Source organism: Trachemys scripta, chromosome 4 (assembly GCF_013100865.1).
Source record: "Trachemys scripta elegans isolate TJP31775 chromosome 4, CAS_Tse_1.0, whole genome shotgun sequence".
NCBI lineage: Eukaryota > Metazoa > Chordata > Testudines > Emydidae > Trachemys > Trachemys scripta.
Window position 1 is genome coordinate 129,403,950 of NC_048301.1, and position 23,137 is coordinate 129,427,086.

The 23,137-nt window shown below is 46.0% G+C and overlaps 2 protein-coding genes and 1 long non-coding RNA gene across 6 annotated transcripts in view; 1 reads left to right on the forward strand and 2 right to left on the reverse strand.

Annotated features, from left to right (window-relative positions):
• Positions 1 to 7,964, reverse strand: part of C4H6orf89 (chromosome 4 C6orf89 homolog) — a 29,545-nt gene extending 21,581 nt beyond the window's left edge. Inside the window, exons 1-3 of one of the 3 annotated variants that reach the window (XM_034767514.1) lie at positions 7,809 to 7,937; positions 6,162 to 6,247; positions 2,435 to 2,642 (exon numbers count right to left, since the gene is read on the reverse strand). In XM_034767514.1, coding sequence (XP_034623405.1) covers positions 2,435 to 2,623 — 189 coding nt within the window. In that variant the 5' untranslated portion in view covers positions 2,624 to 2,642; positions 6,162 to 6,247; positions 7,809 to 7,937. Of the gene's footprint in view, positions 1 to 2,434; positions 2,643 to 6,010; positions 6,248 to 7,808 lie in introns of all 3 variants that reach the window. The other 2 variants (XM_034767512.1, XM_034767513.1) reach the window with 2 other exon arrangements.
• Positions 7,965 to 8,179: 215 nt separating this feature from the next.
• LOC117875920 lies at positions 8,180 to 18,655 on the forward strand. The gene is made up of 4 exons (XR_004645389.1): positions 8,180 to 8,951; positions 9,351 to 9,464; positions 10,632 to 10,707; positions 16,776 to 18,655. It is a non-coding gene; the product is annotated as an uncharacterized LOC117875920 (long non-coding RNA).
• Positions 14,978 to 23,137, reverse strand: part of RAB44 (RAB44, member RAS oncogene family) — a 30,412-nt gene continuing 22,252 nt past the window's right edge. For both annotated transcript variants that reach the window (XM_034767515.1, XM_034767516.1), the window contains 3 exons: positions 18,650 to 18,751; positions 17,381 to 17,457; positions 14,978 to 16,160 (listed from right to left, as the gene is read on the reverse strand). In XM_034767515.1, the coding sequence (XP_034623406.1) occupies positions 16,073 to 16,160; positions 17,381 to 17,457; positions 18,650 to 18,751 (267 nt within the window). In that variant the 3' untranslated portion in view covers positions 14,978 to 16,072. The remainder of the gene's footprint in view (positions 16,161 to 17,380; positions 17,458 to 18,649; positions 18,752 to 23,137) is intronic.

Consider the following 23,137-nt stretch of genomic DNA (forward strand, 5'->3'; position numbering starts at 1 on the left):
AAACAAACATCTGCAGACATGAGGGGTTGTTTTTAACACTTAAATACTAACATTCTCCATCAGAAAGGCCAGGGATCTCCATGAACAGTTCTAGACTCCTAGTCTCTAATCAGATATTTTGCACTTCCATAGCATCTTTTATGCAAGGATTTCAAAGCACTTTGCAAGCATTAACCAAGCCTCAAAACACTCTGGTGAAGTTATTTCAGTGGTACAATCAGCCAAAATAAGCCCCAAAGAAATCACAGTGAGTTGATAGAACTAGGAATACAAACCAGAAGACCCCCTCCCCTCCCCTTCCCTCCCTCCTGTCTCACTATGTAGCATTTGTTTATTCTTGGGAATGACAAAACTGGACTTCTTTTGATGACAAAAAATCTTTAGAGTCCGTTGTAGAAGAGGACAATAAAATTATATCCAGTAGTATTTTTAATGGGAAATTTCTCATCATTGTAGCAAATATCTGACCACTCCCTACTGAAAACTGTCTCCTTACCCACCACCCCTACCCAATAAATACCCTACTTTGAACTATGTAGCACTTTCCCGCCAAGAATCTCAAAGCACTTTCCCAACATTAAACCTCTTGAGGGGTGCATCTCCATTTTAAGATGAGAAAACAGATGCAGACAGGTGCAAGGTCAATGGGGAGTCTGTGTCAGAGCCAGGAGTACAAACCAGATCTCTTGAGTCCCTACCCTGAGCTTTAACCACAAGTCCCATCCTTCCTCTAGTCTATATCAATCACACTAGGAAACTAAAGTTTCCACTAAAAGTGCTGATGTTATGAGTTTTCATTAGCTCAGAGGCAGAGCCGCATTCTTTAAGAGGGGGATGCCTAGCCACTCATCTTTCAACACACTGGGGGCAGTTCCAAGGCTCAGTCAACATATCTTCTTCAAGCAATCTCACTGGAGAATGGGTGCAGGGATATGATCGTGGCTAGTTATAGCAAAGTCAGAGAGACGCCTCAAGAAAATCATAGAATCACAGAAATGTAGGGCTGGAAGAGACCTCACAAGGTCATCTAGTCCAGCCCCCTGCACTGAGGCAGGACCAAATAACCTCAAGCACCGCGACACCTGTTCTTTAAAACCACCAAAGAAGGGGATTCCACAACCTCCCTTGGAAGCCTATTTTACTCTTGGGGGAATTCTGCAGCACTGCTGGCTGCCAAGATGGGCCGCTGGATTCTCCGGAGTCCAGCTCGCAGTAAGCGGAGCGCCCAGCCTGGCTGGGCTGGTGGCTGCTCGCTCTGCTTGATCCTCATTCTCCCAGGGATGGGAGAGGGCCCCGAAGACCCAGCTCTGGCAAAGAGTGAGGAAGGGCTGGGCTGCACCACACCATGTCCCCTGGCAGAACAGTAAAGAAGCTGGGGGTAGTAAAGGCTCTGGGAGTGCTGGTGTCTGGGCCGTGGGGTGCCCACTGCTGGTCTCTGGGAGAAGAGGATGCTGGTCTCTGGGCAGGGGGGTGCCCTGTGGCTGGAATCTGTGGGGGAAAGGGGTGATAGTGTCAAGGCAGAGGGTGCCCCGTGACTGGGCATTTTGGGGAGGGGGGTGCTAGTGTCTGTGTGCCCCACACAGTCCTCTCCAGCGCCGCCCCCCACCCTCTAACCACCCAACTGGAACTGGGTTGTTGTAAGGGATCTTTAACTCTCTACTCCTGGGGGAATCTTTCTTGCTGTTGTCTGTATTGTTGACATACTTGTTGACAGGTATTTTGAAATAAATTACCAAAATAATTGAAACTGGAGTGATTATATTGTGTTGTTTTAACAAATAAAATATGCAGAATTTTGCAGAATTTTAATTTTTTTGGTGCAGAATTCCCCCAGGAGTACTATTTGTGCTTAACTATTCTTATAGTTAGAAAGTATTTCCTAATATCTAACCTAAATCTCCCTTTCATCCCTACTGATGAAGCCCATTACTTCTTGTCCTATTGTCTGCAGATATGGAGAACAATTGATCACTGTCCTCTTAATAACAGCCCTTAACATATTTGAGGACTGTTATCAGGTCCGCTCCTTCACTCTTCTTTTCTCAAGAGTAAACATGCCCAGGTGTTTTATTTTTGTTTTGTTTTTTTTAACCCTTTCCTCATAAGTCAGGTTTTCTAAACTTTTTAGCCCGTTGGTTGCTCTTCTCTAGACTCTCTCCAATTGCCCACATCTTTTTTAAAGTGTGGAACCCAGAATTAGACAGGGTACTCCAGCTGAGGCCTCAGTAGTGTCAAGTAGAACAGGACAACTACCTCCTTCCTTCCTTCCTTTCTTTCTCATTGGGATAGTTTGCTGTTGTGCCTTTATTATTTAATCATGGGGAAATACAAGCCTCAGTTGCCATTATGTAGAGGAAGAATGTCAAACCCTCAAAAGGCATGTATGTATAAGCGTCAACATCTCCCATCCCTGCAGCTCAGAAAGATGGCTTACCTTATAGAGAGCCATCAAGAGAGGGTACCGGGGGGGTCCCCTTTGGGGCTCATTCTTTTCCAAGAGCTGCTTGACAAACTTCTCAATGGCTTTTTCTGACATTCCACATTGGTGTCCAGTCTGCCTCACCAGGTCAATGGTCTCCGATAGCTTGTCATAAATGCTGGGTTCGCTGGCAGAAAGCTCCATGGCCACCAGTGAAAAATCCCTGTGAGGGGATTGAACACAGTCAAGCAACAAGAAACCTTCAGAAGTTCCCCATCACCACCACTACCCCCAAGGCCACCCTCCACAGAAAGGTGCACATTCTCAAGGTTCAATGAGAAAGGAAGGCAGCACAGCTACAAAGCTGGTTGTCGCGAAAAAAAGAAATAGTTCATTCAAACATCAAGGGAGTTCGTCTGAAAGCAGTTAGCTGCAGCCTTAACCTCCTTTGCTTCATCTGCATCTCCTAGGGATTATAAGAAAGAAGAAACTATAGCCTTATAGGTCATGGGATTTAATAAGGATACTAGGCAAACAATGGAGATAAAAGGCCCGATCCTCAGCTGGTGTAAACAGGTGTAGCTTCACTGAAATCCACAGAGCTACATCCTTTTACCTAAACTGAAGATCTGGCCCATAAAGTGTACTGCTCATTGAAGGTCACTGTCAACACTATGGAAGACAATAAGCACGTGCATTGGCAAAGCTTTCTTCTGTTATAGCTTTAGTGAGTCACTTATTTTAACCAGGCACATCTTTTGTTCATTGAATCCCTTGTCCCTCTGTCCTCTTTCTTGTTAAAAATAAGTCATGTGGGTGCGTGGAGGGTCATGATTTTAAATTCTTGCAATTTAATTCCAAGGCCAGCCCGTTGTTGGGTATTGGCAATACGACATCTGCTAGCTGCAAGTAAGAGTTCCCAGTAGTAAGCTCTTCCTTTATGTTTCCTTGAAACTGATTCGCATATAGCATCTCTATACAACCAAGTACTACAGTGAGAAACTCATCGCAAATACAAGAAAAAGACAAAATGGCTTCTGAGGGCAAAAACAACGAGGAGTCTGGTGGCACCTTAAAGACTAACAGATTTATTTGGGCATAAGCTTTCGTGGGTAAAAAACCCACTTCGTCAGATGCATGGATCAGCACTCCACTGTACTGTGCACTGTACAATGGGGATGGGCTGTAGAAAGACATAAGGAAATAAGCCTTTTCGGATTGTAACAGTTCCATCACTAGAGAGTCGCATAAAAACTTGTGAATATCCTGCACTGGAGGGGAGGGGACTGGATATAGGGCCTTCCCCTAGCTCTTAATTTTGAGCTTGGAAAATTCTATTATCCACTAGACTAGGGCGACCAAAAATCTATTTGGAGAGAGAAAGTTTAATCACATGCAGGAAAGCACCCTCCGTGCTGGGCTGTATGTGAAAATCCTAGGTGTGCAGACTGTTTCAGGCTCACCCCAGGCGGAGAACAGAAACAGGGCTCCTGCCTCACTTTTGTTCTCAACACCAACCAACAGCAGGAGCGGATAGCTTGTCCACGATGTCATGAAATTCCTCCTCTGGCTCCGCTCAGTCTGATACACCCCCTACAGCATTATTATGAGACCAGTGTACATGGCTAATTACACATGTATTCGCTGACCAATCGCTCAACTCATCCGGTATTTTAAAAACCACAGATCAATTCGGCAGCTTGTCCTTGAGGGCACAAAGGGCAGTACGACACACAGTGAAGCAAATACCATTTTAAATAGCAACTCATTTTTGCTAATCCTCCCCCCACAAGAAAAAAAGATTCAAGAAATCACATTTCCTTGTTAGGCAACCAAATTTGAAATCTGGTTGTCCTTAAAGTAGTCATCTGAAAATGTTTCTTAGCCTGCCAACTTTAGCAATTAACTAGAACCAAGTGATGACATTTCTACCCTCCATTCCTGCACTATCAGAAACACTAACAAGCAATCTTTAAAAAAACAAAAAAATGATGGAATGGGATATATGCTACACCACACTGCCAGTTTGCTCTGCTTCTTGTCATATGCCATTCTCCATTCCTCATGCTTATTTATGACCTAATCAGGCAAATGTATACCACAAGATGTAATTAGTTCTTATTTTTATGAGTAGCACCATTGAGTAGTAAGCATTCTGGGTGGGATTCCCATAGGTATTTAGGTGCCTAACTCCCATTGATTTCATGGGACTTAGGAGCCTAAGCACCTTTGTGAATCCCACCCTACATCCAGGAGCTAGCATGGGGAAGATTAGATTGTAGAGTGCAAGCTCTCTAGGAAAGGTACCTTTTCTACTTGTGTGCTAGCTGCTTTACAAACAGCTGGCTCCATAAAAATGTTATTATTTTACTGACTCTTTCATTTATATAATACACTGATTCACAAACTAAGCAAGAGCCAGAGCATCTGCAGAAAATTAAACTGTCTTTGCTCAACTTTTATGATTGTTCTAGTTGCCTTGGCACTGAAGCCGCAAGTGATGTACTAAATGGATTGAAAGGTCATTGGGCTTCTCTGTAGCTCCTGTATAGCTCTTTGTATCATTTGCTGAAATGCCAGAGCTCAATCCTGCGAGCCCTCCACATAAAGAGTTCCAGTGAATTCAATTAGAGCTGTGCACAAAGAGCTTGCAAAATCGAGCGCTTGTTTTGTAACTGCTGACAGCAATTCCATGCAGCAGCTCCCAACAGATATCCTTACAGTAAGTGTCACATCATGCAATTTTTCTCCTTTCCCTAGTAGCAGAAGCTCATCAGTGTCAAAAATGCTGATATGTCATAAGACTAGCCCCCTCTATAGGAGTATCCACTATTAGGGAGCATAATTGAAGATGACACCTACAAATCATCTACTACCACTGAAAACCTTTCACATTTCCTTAACAAAAGTTAACAGTAATCTGTGTTCTCTGCTAGAAAATAAAATCCTTTTCTAACATTGTTTTAAAATAAATGATGCCTTAAAAAACATCCATCCATTATTTACTTTCCGATCAATACAACATGATTTATGAAATAAGAATGACAGACTAACTCTTCTACTTAGTTGCTATATACATGTAGGAAATAAATCATCTATATCTTATACGGCTAAGCCTACTAGAGAAATAAAAGTCTTTACGTTTTGTTTTGGCTTTTTTTAATTTAGAAAGCCATCAGGTTTACTGTTATTAATTATTACTATTATTTAGTACTTATTTATGGTAGTGAACCAGTGACAATCAGGGACCCATTGTGGTAGGTGATGTACAAACACAGCAGCAGGGAAGGTTCCTGAACTAAAGAATTTATAGTTTAAAGCTCCAATCCTGCATTTATGTATGAGATTAAAGTGATTTACATGCAGGTATTTTCAGGATTAGAGGTCTGCTCAAGCCTAAATTTAAAGCTGGACCAGGATCCAAACCCAAGTGAAGGACAACTGACCTAAACCCAACCTGAGAGTGTTGAGAGGTTTATAGACCCAAACCTGACATTTCACCCTGAGCCTGTGCTGCCTCATCCTTGGGGCTTGGCCTGGTGGGGGCTTCCCACTCCCTATGCCTGGTGCCCGCAATCCATCTCTGCCCACCTCCTGCAGCAGGAGAGGGTGTGTGACTTGTCACTACACAGGAGCCCCAGCATACACAGCATATTGATGTGGCAGCCAGCAGGAGTGAGGCACACAGTAGAACAACCCGCCGAGCCCACAGGCAGGAAGAGGTGATCAGAGATGACCAGACCTGGGCCAGCCACCTGTAGTCAGGTTTCGTCAGGTTCGGGTTGGGTTGCAAGGCTCTATTCAGGATCATGCCCTTAGGTTCCAATCCTGCAAACATTTAAACATCTGCTCAAATTCATGCATGTGAGCAGTCCCATTGACTTCAATGCTGAAAGTTAAGCATGTGCATAAGTGTTTGCCACTTAAACCCAGATTCTGCAATCTATTTTTAAGAGATGTTATTGGATTAAAAATAATTTTTAAAAGACAAGTATCAGGGGGTAGCCGTGTTAGTCTGTATCCACAAAAACAACGAGGAGTCCGGTGGCACCTTAGAGACTAACAGATTTATTTGGGCATAAGTTTTTGTGGGTAAGAAGTGGGTTTTTTACCCACAAAAGCTTATGCCCAAATAAATCTGTTAGTCTCTAAGGTGCCACCGGACTCCTCGTTGTTTGTTTTAAAAGACAAGTTTCCTCACCTACATTATTAATAAGACCCAAGGATGTTAAATCTTAACAAATTTTAAAAATCAAATTTACATTTCACCATTTATGCTGTTGGTTTCCCATCTGTGCCTCACTCTGCATGAGCAATAATGGAAAAAAAGCTAGACCCCATCCTGCACCTGAGTCCGCACAGAGCCCCGTTTAAGACCATGGGGCTTTGCATTGGGGCAGGGCTCCAATTGCAGCATCAGAGCCCTTGTCAGCATTTGGCTCTCATGCAATAGCATGCTGGATTGCAAAACACGACAGCAATAAGTTGAAAGCACCCCCCCCCCCAAAGAACCTTAAATATTGCCTTGAAATTTTGTTCCTTAATTAGATTACTTCTGCTGACACCAGGTTTGCTTGAAATTTTGTATTTTGGTACAATACTGAAATTTTGGACCTTCCTTGCCTGAGGGTACCCCTTTTAAGGGATCACTTCCCACCACCCCAGAGCTGCAGCGCGAACACTTCCAAGTTGGTTTGTTATTGAACTAAGGCCAAGGCCTTTTCTCTGCTCCACGCTTCTCATTTTTCCACAGTTGGAGCGCAGCAGGGGTAAAAAGGGAACTATGACATCCAGCAGCTGGTGCAAGGGCACGTGGGCTCCCTAACTGGGATTTGCAGCAAATGGGCAGGGTGCCCTGCGAATCCGTCTGTACCTCCACCTGCCAGGTGCACCTGGGCCATCAGGCTCACCCCTCTGCCCTGCCCCCAGCACCTTCACTGCCCCTGACCCAGGCTCCCCCTTCACTATCCCCATTGCCCTCCCCTGCACTCTCCTTCCCTCCAGTAACCCCACCCCTCTGAAGCCCCCCTTCCTTCCTGCCTCTCTCCATGTCCGGTTACCCCCCTTCCGCATCCCCCTGCCCATTATCTTCCCCTCCGCCCCACCACCACTCCTGCCCCAGGACCTTCCCCAGTACCGTCCCCTCTGCCCAGTACCCCTCCCCTCCTGCCCCATTACCTTCCCCTCTGCCCCACCACGCCTCCTGCCCCAGGACCTTCCCCAGTACCCCTCCCCTCCTGCCCAGTACCCCTCCCCTCCTGCCCCATTACCTTCCCCTCTGCCCCCCGCCTTCCTGCCCCCCATTACCCCTCTGCCTCCTGGCCCCTCCCGGGCCGCTCCCTTTCTGCCCCCCATTACCCCGTGACCCCTCCCCTCCTGTGCCCCTCACCCCATCCACGCTCAGGCCCGGCTGCTCCTGCCTCCGCCCGGCGCTTCCTGCTTCCTGCTGCCGAGGCCGCAGATTGGCCGGGACTCGGGCGCGAGGAGCTGCGCAGCGCCGCCAAGGCTGCCCCGGGCCTGCCCGCCGCGACCGCGCCCCCTGGCCTCTGCCCCGCCCCACCGCGTCTTCTGCCCCACTGCCGCGCCCCCTGCTCCGCGCCGCGCCCTCTGCCCGCCCCACCGAGCCCTCTGGCCTCTGCCCCGCCCCACCGCGTCTTCTGCCCCACTGCCGCGCCCCCCCCGCCTCTGCTCCGCGCCCTCTGACCGCCCCACCGAGCCCTCTGGCCCACTGCGCCCACCCCCCTACCGCGCAACCCCACCATATCCCTTGCCCCACTGTGCTCTCTCACCCCACTGCCCCAGACCCACCACACCTTCTGCCCCTATGTGCTGCCCCACTGTCCCACCTTTACTGCGCCCCATCCCACGGTGCCCCTCTGCCCCACCCCACCGCCACCACATCTTACCCACCCCATGTCCTCCCCACCCCCTGCCCTGCCACCCCCAGCGACCCACCCTCTGCCAGTCTGCCCAGCCACTCGCCGTGCTGCCCACCCCCTCGCCAATTGCCCTGTCACCCACACATCTCCTACCTGACTCCTCTGCATGGGTGCTGGAACTACAGGGGCGAGGGAGTTGCCGCACCCCCTGGCTTGAAGTGGTTTCCATGATATATAGGGTTAGCAGTTTGGTTCAATGGCTCTTAGCACCCCCCACCACAGAAATTGTTCCAGACCCCCTGCTGCTCTGCCCCCCACAGCTCCCCCCACCCAGGTTCTGCCCAGCTGCCTCAACCACCCACAGCACTCCCTACTTTGCTCTAAGTACCCTTGCCGTGCATATATTTTTACCTTCCCCAGTCACTGTACAGCCTCACCCACTTTCCTCCTATGCCTTTGCTTTGTCCATGGACCATCTCCCTCTATAGCTTCTGTCTTTTGCTGCTTAAAGCTATTACCTAGTTGGCTACATACAGTTAACAAGAGTGTCTGTGGCCTCTGGCCTGTGTCAGTACATTACGCTGAGTGAAACTGTGCAGTCACTTGCTTCGTTGTCAACTTTTGCAAAACTCTGCTGGGAGTGCCATTTAAAAGTAAGCCCCCTCCTCATTTTTATTTTCAGTAGTGCCCAAAATGTACTAGGCACTGTACAAATTATACAGGACCAGTCACTGTTGTGATGTGCTTACAGTAGATAGTAAACATCGTCCTAAATTGTTAACAATGTTTGTGGAAAACCTTCATAACATGCAGTCTACCCATTTCACAGCTGATAATATTTCAAGAGTTTAACAATGAACAAATCTAATATGTTGACATCATTCAAACACATGTGAAAGCCAAGCAGGGCAGTGTCCATTAATACCATGTGGGAGCATCTGACTAGTACAGACTCCGAGTTTCTGTATAGAGACTGGTCTCCATGACTTCTGGTGGCAATGAGAAAGTATTTCCTTTTATCAGTTTTTAATTTTTCACCTTTTAAACTGTAGTTTATGGAGCAAGCAAAGGACTCTCTGCATCCAATGGATAGGATACTGGACTGGCATTCAGAAAAGCTTGATTCTAATTCTCAGCTGCACTGCTGGCCTGCTGGGTGTCCTCGGGTAAGTCATTTCACGGCTCTGTGCCTCAGTTTCCCCATCTGTGAAGTGGGAGTAATGATACTGACCTCCTTTGTAAAGCACTGTGAGATTTGCAGATGAAAAGTGCTAGTTATTTTGTTTCATTTGGTGTATATATTGTATATGCCAATAAGAGTAAATAATACCTTAAACAATGAAAACAGAAAGAAGAACAGGAGTACTTGTGGCACCTTAGAGACTAACAAATTTATTAGAGCATAAGCTTTCGTGGACTACAGCCCACTTCTTCGGATGCATATGAAAACAGAGAGAATTTGAGAAGTGGCTTTTTGAGACCAAATAGTTTGTGTATTTGAACTTTTGTACAATGATCTGTTAAAATGTGTCATGATCTAAGTGCTTGTTCAGTCCAATTGTGCTCCGCTTTTAAGGAGCAGCCCACAAAGTGGTATGGCTGCAGGCACTCAGCTGGTTTATTGTTGTTTACTAAGATTTTCTGCAGTGCTCTGAAATGGAATTTAATTTTGAAAATTTCTCTGTTACTGGTGAAGTGCTTATAGTAATTCTGAAAGGTTTAAAGAGACACAGCTTAAAAAATCATATGGTGCAAGCAAATAAAATGTCTTTTCCTATGATATTACTATGACTATGGGTCCTGATCCTCCAAACACACATATGCATCACTTTATTTGAGTAGTCCTTTTGATTTCAGTGACTTGTGTGTATGTGTTTACATGATCCAGGCCTTATTTAAAAGTGAAAGAATTGTTAAAATGCAAAATACTTGTCATTACTTATGCTCTTTGTTAACTTTCTTGCATTTCTCTCAGCTTGGAGAATGACAAATCAATTTGACTTTTATTTATATTGTATTCAGTTTTGCTTTCCAGTTTAATGCTGTAATGTTTAGTTTGCCAACACATCAGGGGGAGTGATTTGGTTTAAAAGTATCTTTTTATCAGAATTAATGCCATTGGAATCATTGGAAATAAAATAGTCCCATTTCTCTTCGTATGATGTTTTATAAAAGTTTGGCTTTACAGATGTACATTTTGAGCCAAATTCAGGTTATCAGCATCTTTTATACAGCTCAAATATTATGCAGTTGGAATGCATTGTTGCATTTACTACCATCTAATGGAAGATCTGAGGAAAAGCAACCTTAACTAATTTAATCTCCTTTTGTAGGCAAATAAAGCAGTTTGCTGACCAATTGAAGCAGGGAAAGCGCCATCTTCCGGACATAATCCAGACAAGATTTAGGGTAAGACAACCCTCTTGTGGGCAGCTTTTGTCTACATGCAGCTGCACAGCTGCATGAAGTGAACAGATGGTCTGTTTTGGTGGATGGACACTGAGATTTTGTTACTTTCACTGTTGATTGGAATTTCAAATGTATTGGGGTTTATTCTGTTCAAGGCAGTATACAGGGACTTTTAAAATAGAAATAGTACAGATTGGCCCAAATTAAACCTGGATCTGAAGACCCCAGAGCGTCCAGAGCTGGAACTGAACTCTGCTGTTAGAGTCCCTCTTTAGTGAATATGTTCCAAAGGCTGATCCTAGTACTAGATACAATAATATAATTTTATAGTGAAGTGTGATAAGAGAGGATAGCCTACAAGAGGAATTATGTAAATTGGATTAAGAAAATATAGTCCTTTTATTATTAGGGCTAAGGGACAGTTGTCTTCTAGCTGGCATTAACAGTAAAGGCAACAGAATGCCTCTGAAAGGAAAGGAGTTAGGGCATTAGCCTGGGATTTGAGGTACCTGAACTCATTTCCCTCCTCTGCCACAGGCTTCCTGTGTGACCTTGGCAGGGCCGGCTGTAGCTTTTTTGCCGCCCCAGGCAAAAAAAAAAAAAAAAAAGGCGGCAGTCGCAGGGAGTGTGTGGAGGGCGGCAAGGCAGCTTGCAGGGGGGTGAGGGTGGCACCCGCCCGCTCCCTCCACCTGTGGGCAGCCAGGCGCTGCAGCCCGCTTGCAGCCGGGTGAGAGGGGCTCCCCCCTCTGGCCTTGGGGTGTCTCTCCCTTCCGGGCAAGGGGGCCGACACAGGCAGCCCTGGCTGGGGTCTGCGACCTCCGCGTGGGGCCAGCATTGCAGCGGGGCTCAGCACAGTGCAAATGGCGCCGGGATCAGTGAGGCCCGCCCCTCCGCTGCCCGCCGGGCCACCGCAGAATCTTCCCTCCCTCTGGTGCCTGCCGGGCCGCTGCAGAACCGTCCCTGCCACCGCTGCCCACCGGGCCACCGCAGAACCCTGCCTCCGCTGCCCGCTGGGCCGCCGCAGAACCCTTCCTCTTTCCGGTGCCCGCCAGGCCGCAGCAGAACCCTCCCTCCTTCCAGTGCCCAGGGGCTGCAGGAGGTGCTGGCTCAGCCGCTCCTTTAAAGGCGGCTCGGCTGTGCCGGGCTCAGAGCGGCGCGGGAGGTGGAGGCCGATGGAGGCAGCGGGGAGTGGCACATCCCGGGGACCCCGGCAGCACGATGAGCAGCGGGGATCACTAGTTCCTGCCCACCCGGACCGGGGTCCGTGCCCCTGCAGGCTGGGCTGGCCGCCCCAAGATTGGCCGCTATGCCGACCCTTACAATGTGTCGCCCCAGGCATGTGCTTTCTCGTCTGGTGCCTGAAGCCGGCCCTGGACCTTGGGCAAGTCCCTTGGGCTCAGATCCTCAAAGTTGTATAGGCTTTTAGCTCCCATTGAAATCAACAGGAATTAGGCACCAAAATACCTTTGAGGGTCTGGGCTTTAGTCTCTCTGTGCCTCAGTTGCACAGCTGTACAATGGGGCTAATAGCAGTGCCCTGCCTCACAGGAGAGATTGCGAGGTTAATCCATTAAAGAGTGTGAATTGCCCAGATACAGCACAAATGCAGGTAGAGTTTAGTGCCACCTAATCAGGAATAAGAATATACCACTTTGGTCAGAGATGAGACAAGCTATGTAAATAAAAAGTTGTTAGAATTGAATGGCAGGCAGAGGGCTCAAAGGCAGCCTTTGAAGGAATTTGTTATGTGACAGGAAGTGAAACAAACTGGCAATTCCATTCAGTGTGAAATTAAACTGGTGCATACACTGGAATAGGGAGCAGGGGCGGTTCTATGTGTTTTGCCGCCCCAAGCACAGCAGTCAGGCAGCTTTCGGCGGCGCGCCTGCGGGCAGTCCGCTGGTCACGCCGATTCGGTGGCGTTTCTGCTGGACGTCTGCCGGTCCCGCGACTTCAGCATACCCGCCGCCGAATTGCCACTGAATCCGCGGGACCAACGGACCTCCCGCAGGCATGCCGCCGAAGGCAGCCTGACTGCCGCCCAGGGCCGCACAGAGGGGGGGCAAGTGGGGCAATTTGCCCCAGGCTCCACAGGGGCCTCCACGAGAGTTTTTCGGGGGCCCTGGAGTGGGGTCCTTCACTTGCTCCGGGGGCCCTGGAAAACTCTTGCGGGGCCTGGGCCCCCGGAGCTTCTTCCGCTCCGGGTCTTCGGCGGCAGTTCGGCGGCGAGGGTCCTTCCGCTCTGGGACCCACTGCCGAAGTGCCCTGAAGACCTGCGGCGGGGGGTCCTTCCGCCCCGGGACCCACCGCCAAAGTGCTGGGTCTTCGGCGGCAATTCGGCAGCGGGAGCCCCCTGCCACCGAAGACCCCAGGCCCCCTGAATCCTCTGGGTGGCCCTGCTGCCGCCCTCACAGGGACCGGCAGGCTGCCCTCCGCGATGCACTTGCTGCTCTGGTGCCTGGAGCCGCCCCGTAGGGAGGAGCTGTAACTTCTGATTAGAAGAGAGATTGCTAAAGTCTCCATAATGTTGAGAAAACAGATTATTCAGCCAGTGACTTTGCAGCTAAGATGCTAATGCAGGAGGTTCGCCCCTTTGCTGTAATAAGTGTCAGGAGGCAGGTAAACCTGACATACACATAATGTTTTGGTGATTCAGGGGAGATGGAGTTCTGAAATGTTACAGTGCTAACAGAGACAGATAGCCGGTCAGTGAGACACTGAAACACCTGAGCTCTGACATTGTAAGATGTGATTCTTTGTCTTAATTACAAGATCCTGCCATACCTGGCTAACCTTGTTACCCAAACTAGCACTGGTTACGATCTGATACCATTTGTTAATGTGTGACCAGTGGCTCTCTCCATTTGCTAATCAGCTTTGCTTTATTTGAGATCTTTTTGGTCTTGGTCTATTCTTGGAATATTCACAGTTGTCCTGTCATGTAACTTTTGGTCATTTTCCGCAACTGTAACCAACAAATGGACAATTCCATTCAGTTAGGTCCCTAAACACCCTCTGCCTTTCTGTGAAAGGGTCCCAGCTCCCTTCACTAAATTTCAGTAGCTTTGAGCAGAACTGACATCACCGATTTGTGTGATAGCATTATGAATAACACACACAAATCAAAAGAGAAGCAGAACCAGAAATAAGTTAAAATACGCTTTTATTTATAGTGTTGAAAAATTACTCATCATGTTTCTACGTTTGTACAGGGCCTGGCACAATGGGGCCCCCGACCTGGCTGAGGCCTCTGGGATATAAATGTTAAATAACACTGATGATGATAATAATCAGCTACAAACTCATCCAAGCTATTGTGTCCAAGTCTGATACACTGAGATTTAAAAAAATATATATTTAAATAAGTCCCATGGAAGTGCTAGAGGTTACACAAATCCCCCAACGATATTTAATGCTGCTCTACAATAACACTTAGCTCTTATAAACTTAGACCCAGATCTGCAAAGTTATTTAGGCACGTGACTCTGAGCTAGGATCTGGGCCTTAATTGTTTGCATCCTTATCTCTCAAAAGCACAGTTATCTACACTGCTTTGCAGCACAGTCATTTGTATAAATGAAGCAGCTGAAGTAATGACAGGTAAATAGTAATACTAATATTTCTGGTGCTTGTGTCACTTCCAGGTTAATAAGCACAAAATGCACTTTAAAAAAAATGCAGTTGCATTTGTAAAAAGCTTGCAAAACCTTGCTTTCCCCCTACCCAGAATTGTTCTAATGCAGTGGTTCTCAAACGTTTTTTTCGCGGACCACTTGAAAATTGCTGAGGATCTCAGCAGACCACTTAATGATCTTTCCAAATGTTGTTTGTACCATTAGCTAACTATTGTAAAGCGCTTTGGATAAAAGCATTATATTAAAAAAAACTTAATAATAATTAACATTTTTTGTTCTACAAATAAAAGCACACAACTCATATTTTAATATCATTAGTCTTGCCTTTCGAATGCGATGGATGTGCCCTCTTTCCCCTGCCACTACAGTCCCCGAGCTGGGGCTGGGAAGGAGCGGGGGTCTCCCCTGCTGCAGCAGCCACCAAGCTGGGCTGGGAAGGAGAGAGGGTCTCTCCCTCTCTCCCCCGCTGCGGCAGCCCCCAAGCTGGGGTTGGGAAGGAGAGGGGGTCTCTCCCTGGCAGCCACAACCCTGGAGCTGGGGAAAATTGCCTCTTTCTCTGGCTTCTGCAGCCCTGCACGTCCCAAATTCCCCCCACCCCCTCTTCTCACCCCACTGCCCCCTCCCACCTACCCCCTATTCCTCCCAAGGCCACCACCTCACCTTACGTGTCCGTCTTCTCCAGGGTCCAGGCACCTAATTAGTGGAGCCATGCTTGCAAGGCTCCATTTATTAGGTGGCTGGCCCTTCAATCTCTTGTGTATGGCCCCCCAGGCATGTACCTTAGAGGAAACTATCCGCGGACCACCTGAATGGAGCTCGCGGACCACAGTTTGAGAACCTCTGTTCTAATGCAACAATCCATTGCGCTGGAGGCTGTTCCATTGCTCAAAGTACCCTCCATTGAAAATGATAGACTCACAAATGTTCCGCTGATCAAACTATCCAATTGACTCATCGCTCCGAAGTGATTTTATTATCCTGTACCTTCTACCCATCTTTCTATGTGTTGTTTTTTTTAATCACAGTTTTAGCAGCCATTTTTGTAGGGATCCTCTATTGACCGCTGGTGTAGTACAATATGAGATGTAGGCGAGGGCAAAGCTAGATATTATAAATGTGAAGACACTTCAAACTGATGACCTACTTTATAAAGTGCAATCGGAAAAATGACTGTAAAAATGAGATTGAGGCATATTGTGTATTCTCTCTCAATTGAATCTGGATCAGATTTTCTGAGTTTACACATGCTGAGTGAAATTCACCACTGTGCAAAGGTGCCTGCACCACTTAAACCCAATTGTGAGATCTCCTGCGATACATTCATAGGCCTTGCGCAGGCCCTCTGCATAAGAGTGAATTCCACCCTCAAAGAGGATTTTTCTGTCTGCTGGCTGCAAAACTCATTCTGAGATCTGAAAATCCAGCTGGGCTCTTTCTGCTTCTTGCATCAGTAGCAGCAATGGAGGAGCACAGTTTTGATCTCTTAATGAAAGAAATAATGTTTGCCCACTAATGTGTTAGGCCCTAACATACTGTGGGGGTAGGCAATCAGAGAAATAGATTAGCTATGAATGAGACAGATTACAACTCACTCCCTGATAACTGCATTTGTTCTGCAACGCTTAAGGGGAATCAGTAAAGTCAGACATGAGGAGCAGAGATGAAGGTTAAAAGAGGGCCATTTTTATGCTTTCGGGCTGTATTTTTTGATCAAAGCACAGAGTTTCTCGATCATCTGCAGCAACCTCTTTTCTTCTTTGGTGATGCTGGTACCTCCACCACCTCAGTTTTTAATCTGTCTTCGTGAGCTTTCAGTGATCTGGCATGATAAACATGAAATGAATTAGCCAGTTAATTGCCCTGCTGTTTGGAATCTACATCATCATCTGTCGTGGAAAGCTCTAGTAAAGGGTAGGGCTGGGGTGTTCAAGGGGTCTGAAAAGAGTTGCGTGCCCGACTCTCACAGCAATTCAATGGAATTTGGGCACCTATTCCTTGAGGCTCCATTGAAAATTCCAACTTCAATCAAGCCACAGTCAAAACAAACCTGCTCACGTCAATCAACCCATAGGGTAGTTAAGCAACATCCTGAGGATTGGAGCCCAGATTGCGAGCTGTCTCCAGGCAAAGCAGTAAACCTATCAACAGCAGGTAGAATGATGCCTGGCTTTTTGCTTCCAGCTAGCCACCTACTGTCTGCACAATGCCCCAGGAGAAGGAAGAATAGCTAAGGTCCTTGGTGCCCTCAGGTCTTGTTATTCTGTGATGGGGAGAAGGGGATTGGGTTGGCAGCATCTAGAAGTCACATTGGACATTTTTAGTGGGGAGCATAAGTGGATCTGAGCCTGGTATGCCCTATTCCGTTCTTCCTTCCAACAATCTGTTCTAGGCACAAAAACATATTACTGATGGTTTTGTTAACCTGCTTTTACAGGGCTGAATGTTTGATGTGCATCCTGACATTCCAATGAAGAATCCATTTAGGGCCCATTTTTGTGGGCCAGGACAGTGGAATGAACTCCCCCATGAACTAAAGACCATCACAGACGTCACTACCTTCCACACCAAGTGCAAGATGCACTTCTCTGAGCTTGTCTTCTCCAATATAAACGCAGACCAACATATGTACTTAAGGAAAAAACAACCCCCCCTGCCAAAACAAGCCATGCCACTGCACATGCTTCTCTGCTCGGGGAGAGGATGAGAGAACAAACAAGTGACTGATGTTAGTCACGTTGCTTAATACATGACTGGAAAGTACTCTGATACTATGCAGTGTAAAAACCTGTCTCAGCTAGAACAGACTCTTATCTTTGCGCCTGTGGCCGGATCCTCAGCTGTGGTAAACTGGTGTAGCTCCAGTTTTGACAGGCCCTGGGTGGGCACATAGGAGCTGCGTACGTTATCTATGGAGCATGGGGATATACAACTTTCAGCTGCAGGGGTCACTTCAGCATGCAAAGCTGAAGAAGAGCAGTGGAAATCAGGACCCAACCCATTAATTCAGGACAGTCAACAATCCCACGGCACACTGCTCACCTGGCTAAGTCAATCATAGATTCAGAGACTTTGTGGCCTGACGCAGCACTGCATTCATAAAACAAGAGCTCACACTCCTGGAAGACACAAGAAGGCACACACAAATGCACTTCCCTTCCAGAACTGTTTGGTAGGTTCAAGCCATAGATTGCATAGATTTAAAAGAGGTCGAGCGCAAGTGCTATGATTTTTCCCAGATAATCATCAAACAACCAAAGACGGGGGAGTCGGTGCATTTGGAGCAATGATATCATGGTTTGTATAGGATGTAAAAAAAGAATCACGAGGGACTAATTACACGAGGAAAGGTGGTGATCTGTTGGAAATGCATGGCTCAGAGGGTCTCCTTGCTACTGCGGTGTGGAATTCATATGTGAATAAAATTGTACATTGTAATTATTAAGTTTTAGGAATGTTGAGAATGAAATCCAGCTTCCCCAGCAGCTTCAGTGCTAATCTTTAACGGCAAGGGAAAGCCTGGCATACTATAGACATACACAGAGGCAGCATTGCCTAGTGGATTGAACACAGAGTTGTCAGCTGGAATGTTCTCTTTCTGGCTCTGTCAGTGACTTGCTGTGTGCCTTGGGTAAGTCACTTCATCTCTCTGTCCCGGGTTCTGTAAAATGGGGAAAACGATACTTGTCCATCTCACGGACCGTTACAAGAATCAATGCTTGGACACATAAAGCATCTTTCAAAAGGGATAATTCAGTAATTGCTTTATGCTTTTATTATTTACATAGTGCTGGAGAGGTGCCTGGCATGTTACGGTGCAGATAGGCCCAGATCCTCAAAGACATGTAGGAGCCTAACTCCCACTGAAATCAAGGGAATTACGCACCTAAATACCTTTGAGGATCTGGGCCAGATTCCCTGCCTCAAAAACCTTACAGCCTGAGGCCCTGATCATGTAAGCTGTTCTGCTGGGGTTCAGTGGAGGAGGGCCAGGGAATAGCGATCTTGCCAGATCGCGGTCTGAGTTAAAACAAGGCCAGCAGGAGGAGACAAAAACACAAGGAGCAAGATATGGTTCTGTGGTCATTTCCTGGCAATTAATGACCAGACAATGAGTTAAGGACTTTCTGCTTTGCCTCAGGTCCTCAATTCCCACACTAATCATTAATGGAAGGAAATGCCTATCCTGTCAGTCACCGTGGCTTAATTATAGCCTTGTTTTTGCTTTATTCTTTTAACTCCCCGACCCCCAACTAAGGATGGTGAAAGAATTTAAATGGATGGTAAACACCAATAGATCTGTTCACATACCTTAGCCAAGCGTCCACCCTCTTCAGTAGATACCTGTCTTTCTGTGGCACAGTCTGTTTTGTTACCAAGTAGAAGGATGACAACTCCATCTCCTGCTCCTTCCTGTGAAACAGGACAGGTGGGGTGAAATCTTGGCCCCAGTGAAGTCAGTGGAAGTTTTGCCATTGACCATAATGGGATCTACAGTTTCTTCAAATCATAGCCCTACACAGCTTCTGAACACATCAGGGCAAAGCCTAGAGTAACCCCACTGACCTGCATGGATTTGGTCCATGGGGCTTGGGTTTACATGATAGAGCATCTCTTCCAGAAAGGCATCTGGTCTTGATTTGAAGCCATGAAGAGATGGAGAATCCGCCTCTTCTCTTGGAAGTTTGTTGAAATAGTTTCAACCGACCCCAGAGTAGGTTGAAAAATTAATTTAAACATTTAATGAAAAAACTGACTTTGTTTCCATTCCTCAGGGTTCAAAGCTGATCCATTTTCTTTAAAAAAAAAATTTGTTTTTTTTTGCAATTTTTAAAATAAAAAACATTACAGAAATCATTTTCAAAATCCTTCATTTCCCCCAAATCAAAACAAAAAAGAGTTGATAGCCCTTTTGACAATGTTTTCATAAACAACATCAGGAAAATATTGTGCAAAATATGGAAAAAATGAACCTTTATTGCAAAATAAATGAATGATAGAATAGAGGCTATTAATTAACATAAGAATGGCCATACTGAGTCAGACCAAAGCTCCATCTAGCCCAGTATCCTGTCTTAAACAGTAGCCAATGCCAGTGGCCAATTGACCAAAAAAAAAAAAAAAATCTGAAAAATTTCCACCTGCTTCAGTTATAGCCAGCTCATGGATGAGATGCAAAATCAAGGCTGTGACCTTTCATGGTTATTAAAGAACCCGTGAGACTTTTCCCTAAACAAGAATAAGGGTATTAGTGGTATAGTTCTACAGGGAATTCTTAAAGCACCCATCTTGGCAGCCACAGCATTGTCTCCATAAGAGATAAGGCCAACTTAGCCCTCATAATCATGTAGTTGCCTGCAGCAGATTTCAGTGGGAACTGTGAGTGTGTGGTCAAGGGCAAAATTTGGCCCATATTGATGGAATAGTTTTGCTTAGTGGCTAGAGCGCTGGACTGAGACTCAAGAGACCTGGGTTCTATTCCAGACTCTGGCCTGCTGGGTAACCTTTTCCCTCGCTGTGCCTCAGTTTCCTCATCTGTAAAATGGGGATAATAATACTGACTTCCTTTGTAAAGCACTTTGTGATCTGTGGATGAAAAGTGCTATACAAGAGCTAGTATTATTATGACACCAAAGAAAGACCCTGCCACTCTTCAGTTACTTGCTACTGCAAATCCCAAACCTCATGTGGCCAGATGCAGACTAATGCAAATCAGTGTAGCTCCATTGACATAATGGAGTTACATCAATTAAAACCATCTGAGGATCTGGTCGGATACAGCTGCATACGTTGAAATTCACAAATGTTTCTTCCATCCGCATTCCTAGCTTAGCATAAGACATGGGTCGAGTTCATTCCTTATGTCATTTCAGTATGTTTGATGGGGATTACATCATGGGTGAATCTGTCTAGATAATGATACTGAGGGCTGATAAAATTTCATGGCATTTTTCATCAAGTACATGAATTGTTTATGTCTTTTTCAAAAAACGAATAGTCCCAGTACCAATGCCCTTGTTCCTCTCTTGACTATTTTCTTGTACCAATATATTCATCCTAAACATGATTCATAAAATATAGGTGGCCCAATTCTGCTCTGATTTCTGCCCCCAATCAGTCTGGCTGAGTATAGCTGGGTTTGATGAGGTCTAGGTCAGGGCAGAATTTGGCCCTGTCTTCTAAAATGACTATGTGTTTCTTTTTGAGAATATAGCATTTAAAGATCTCAGAGCCTCTTGCACTAATTAGTTTAGCCTCACAACCCTCCCTCTCCCATTGAACAGCTGGGAAACTGAGGCACGGAGCGGTGCAGTGGCTCACTGAAAGTCAAACAGCAAGTCCGAGACCAAGCTGGGAATAGAATCTAGGGGTCCTCGTTTCCAGTCCCCCATTCAACAGCTAAGGGTATGTCTACACTGCAAAAAAAGGTGTGTTGTTGACTCAGGTTAACTAAACCACATTAGCTAACTCAGATTAAAATAGCAATGAAAACATGACAACTCGGCTTTAATTTGGGTTAGCAGCATGAATTCAAGCCCAGAGTTCAAAGTTGAGTTGCCATGGCTTCACTGCCAGTCTAACCCAAGTTAAGAATACTCCTTTTTTGCAGTAGAAACGTACTTTAAAGCTCACCGCCTCTCCTAGTTGAACAGACAGACATGTTTCCTGGTTATGCCTGGTAGATATATTTAAATAGTTCCTTAGGCTATGGCATTATGTCTCTGGGTATGTCTATACAGCAACTGGGAGATGTAATCCCCAGCGTGAATAGACATGTATGCACTAGCTCTGCTCAAACCAGGGCCTAAAAACAGTGTGGTCATGGCGGCTCGGGCTGTGTACCCAAGGAGTCAGGCAGGATTGATTGTACTCTGGCGGCTAGTCTGAGCCCCTACCCATTCTGCAGTGGCCATGCTGGAATTTTTAGGTACTAGCTCGAGCTGTGCTGGGAATTACACCTCCTGCCTGCTGTGTAGACACATATATGAGACAGAGCAAGCCAGTGCAATAATGAGCATCCAATGACCCTGCCATTGGACTCCCTCTGACACCAGCTGTATCATCCAGGGTAGCCATCCCAGAAGAACCTGTCTTGAACTTAGTGCATTTAAAACCAGGAAGGAGGGGAGAGTTATCACCCAGCCAAATTCAGATTCCAATCACACTGGGGTTAATCTGGAGCAGTGGTTCCCAAACTGGGGTTCGGGAACCCCTGGGGGTTCATGAAATGTTACAGGGGGTTCTGGAGAAAAAATTCCCTAATGGCGGACAGAGCTGTCCCCAGGGACCCCGGGCAGCACAGGGCCAGCAGCCTGGAGCCCCTGGACTTCCAAAAGAGAAGCAGATCAAAGCAAGCATATCTATCACACTGAGGAGATTTAAACGTCAAGACTCATTATACGAAATGGAAAGGGAGGTGGATATTTTTTGCTGTTTTTAAAATTAAATAGGCAGCTAGTATTTTTAAAATTATTATGAAGAACAAGTTTAAGCTTTGTTGTAACATGCGTTATTTGCCTGGACTGCTCAAGACCTGAATGCTTGTGTAGGAGGAATTCTTTGAGTTGGCTTCTTAAATACCTTTATGCTGTTTCACATCTGATACTCCTTGATGAAACATGGGAGTCTTGTCTTATAACAGGCTTATTCAAAGTGATACAAGCTACGAAAGTGAGATCTTGGAGGAGTTTTCATAATGTAATAAAAATATTGTAATGATAAATAATAATTAATAATAAATAGTGGGTAATAAGCATGTCATATTTTTTTTTATTTCCAAGATCACGGCTTTTTATAATTTATACTCAGGTAAAGGAGAAAATCCCTGGAAATATTCATTTTTAGGAGGGGATTCGCGAGACGTGACATTTTAGTGAAAGGGGTTCACAGGTTGTTACAGTTTGGGAACCACTGATCTGGAGTAACTCAGTTGAAGAGAACAGCATCACAGAGTTTACACTGCAGAATATGGTCCATAACACCCACCCTTATGAAAGGAAGGAAAAGCCAGAGTGAAGAAACATGTAGACTCTTTGGGCCAGTTTCTCTGATGATGTAAATTGGTGTCACTTCAATGAAGCTATCCTGATTTAAACCAGCTAAGGATCTGGCCCTGTGCCCATCATGATTCCATTACAGCATTCACATGGGTCGGATGGTTTTGTAGCTAAAGCAGAGATATGAGTTCTAGCCCCAGTGCTCCACTGACTCACTGTGCAGCATCGGGCATATTACCTGACCTCTCTGTGCCTCAGTTTCTCACCTGTAAAATGGGGATAATACTACTCACCTACCTTCAGAGGAGAAATGAGTCTCAGTTCATTAATGTTTGTGAAGTTAGTGAATACTAATGGGAAGGGGGTAGGTTTAGCGGATAAAATAAAAAAAGAACAAGTTAAAAATCACTTAGAAAAGTTAGATGCCTGCAAGTCACCCGGGCCTGATGAAATGCATCCTAGAATACTCAAGGAGCTAATAGAGGAGGTATCTGAGCCTCTAGCTATTATCTTTGGAAAGTCATGGGAGACGGGAGAGATTCCAGAAGACTGGAAAAGGGCAAATATAGTGCCCATCTATAAAAAGGGAAATAAAAACAACCCAGGTAACTACAGACCAGTTAGTTTAACTTCTGTGCCAGGGAAGATAATGGAGCAAGTAATTAAGGAAATCATCTGCCAACACTTGGAAGGTGGTAAGGTGATAGGGAATAGCCAGCATGGATTTGTGAAGAACAAATCATGTCAAACCAATCTGATAGCTTTCTTTGATAGGATAACGAGCCTTGTGGATAAGGGTGAA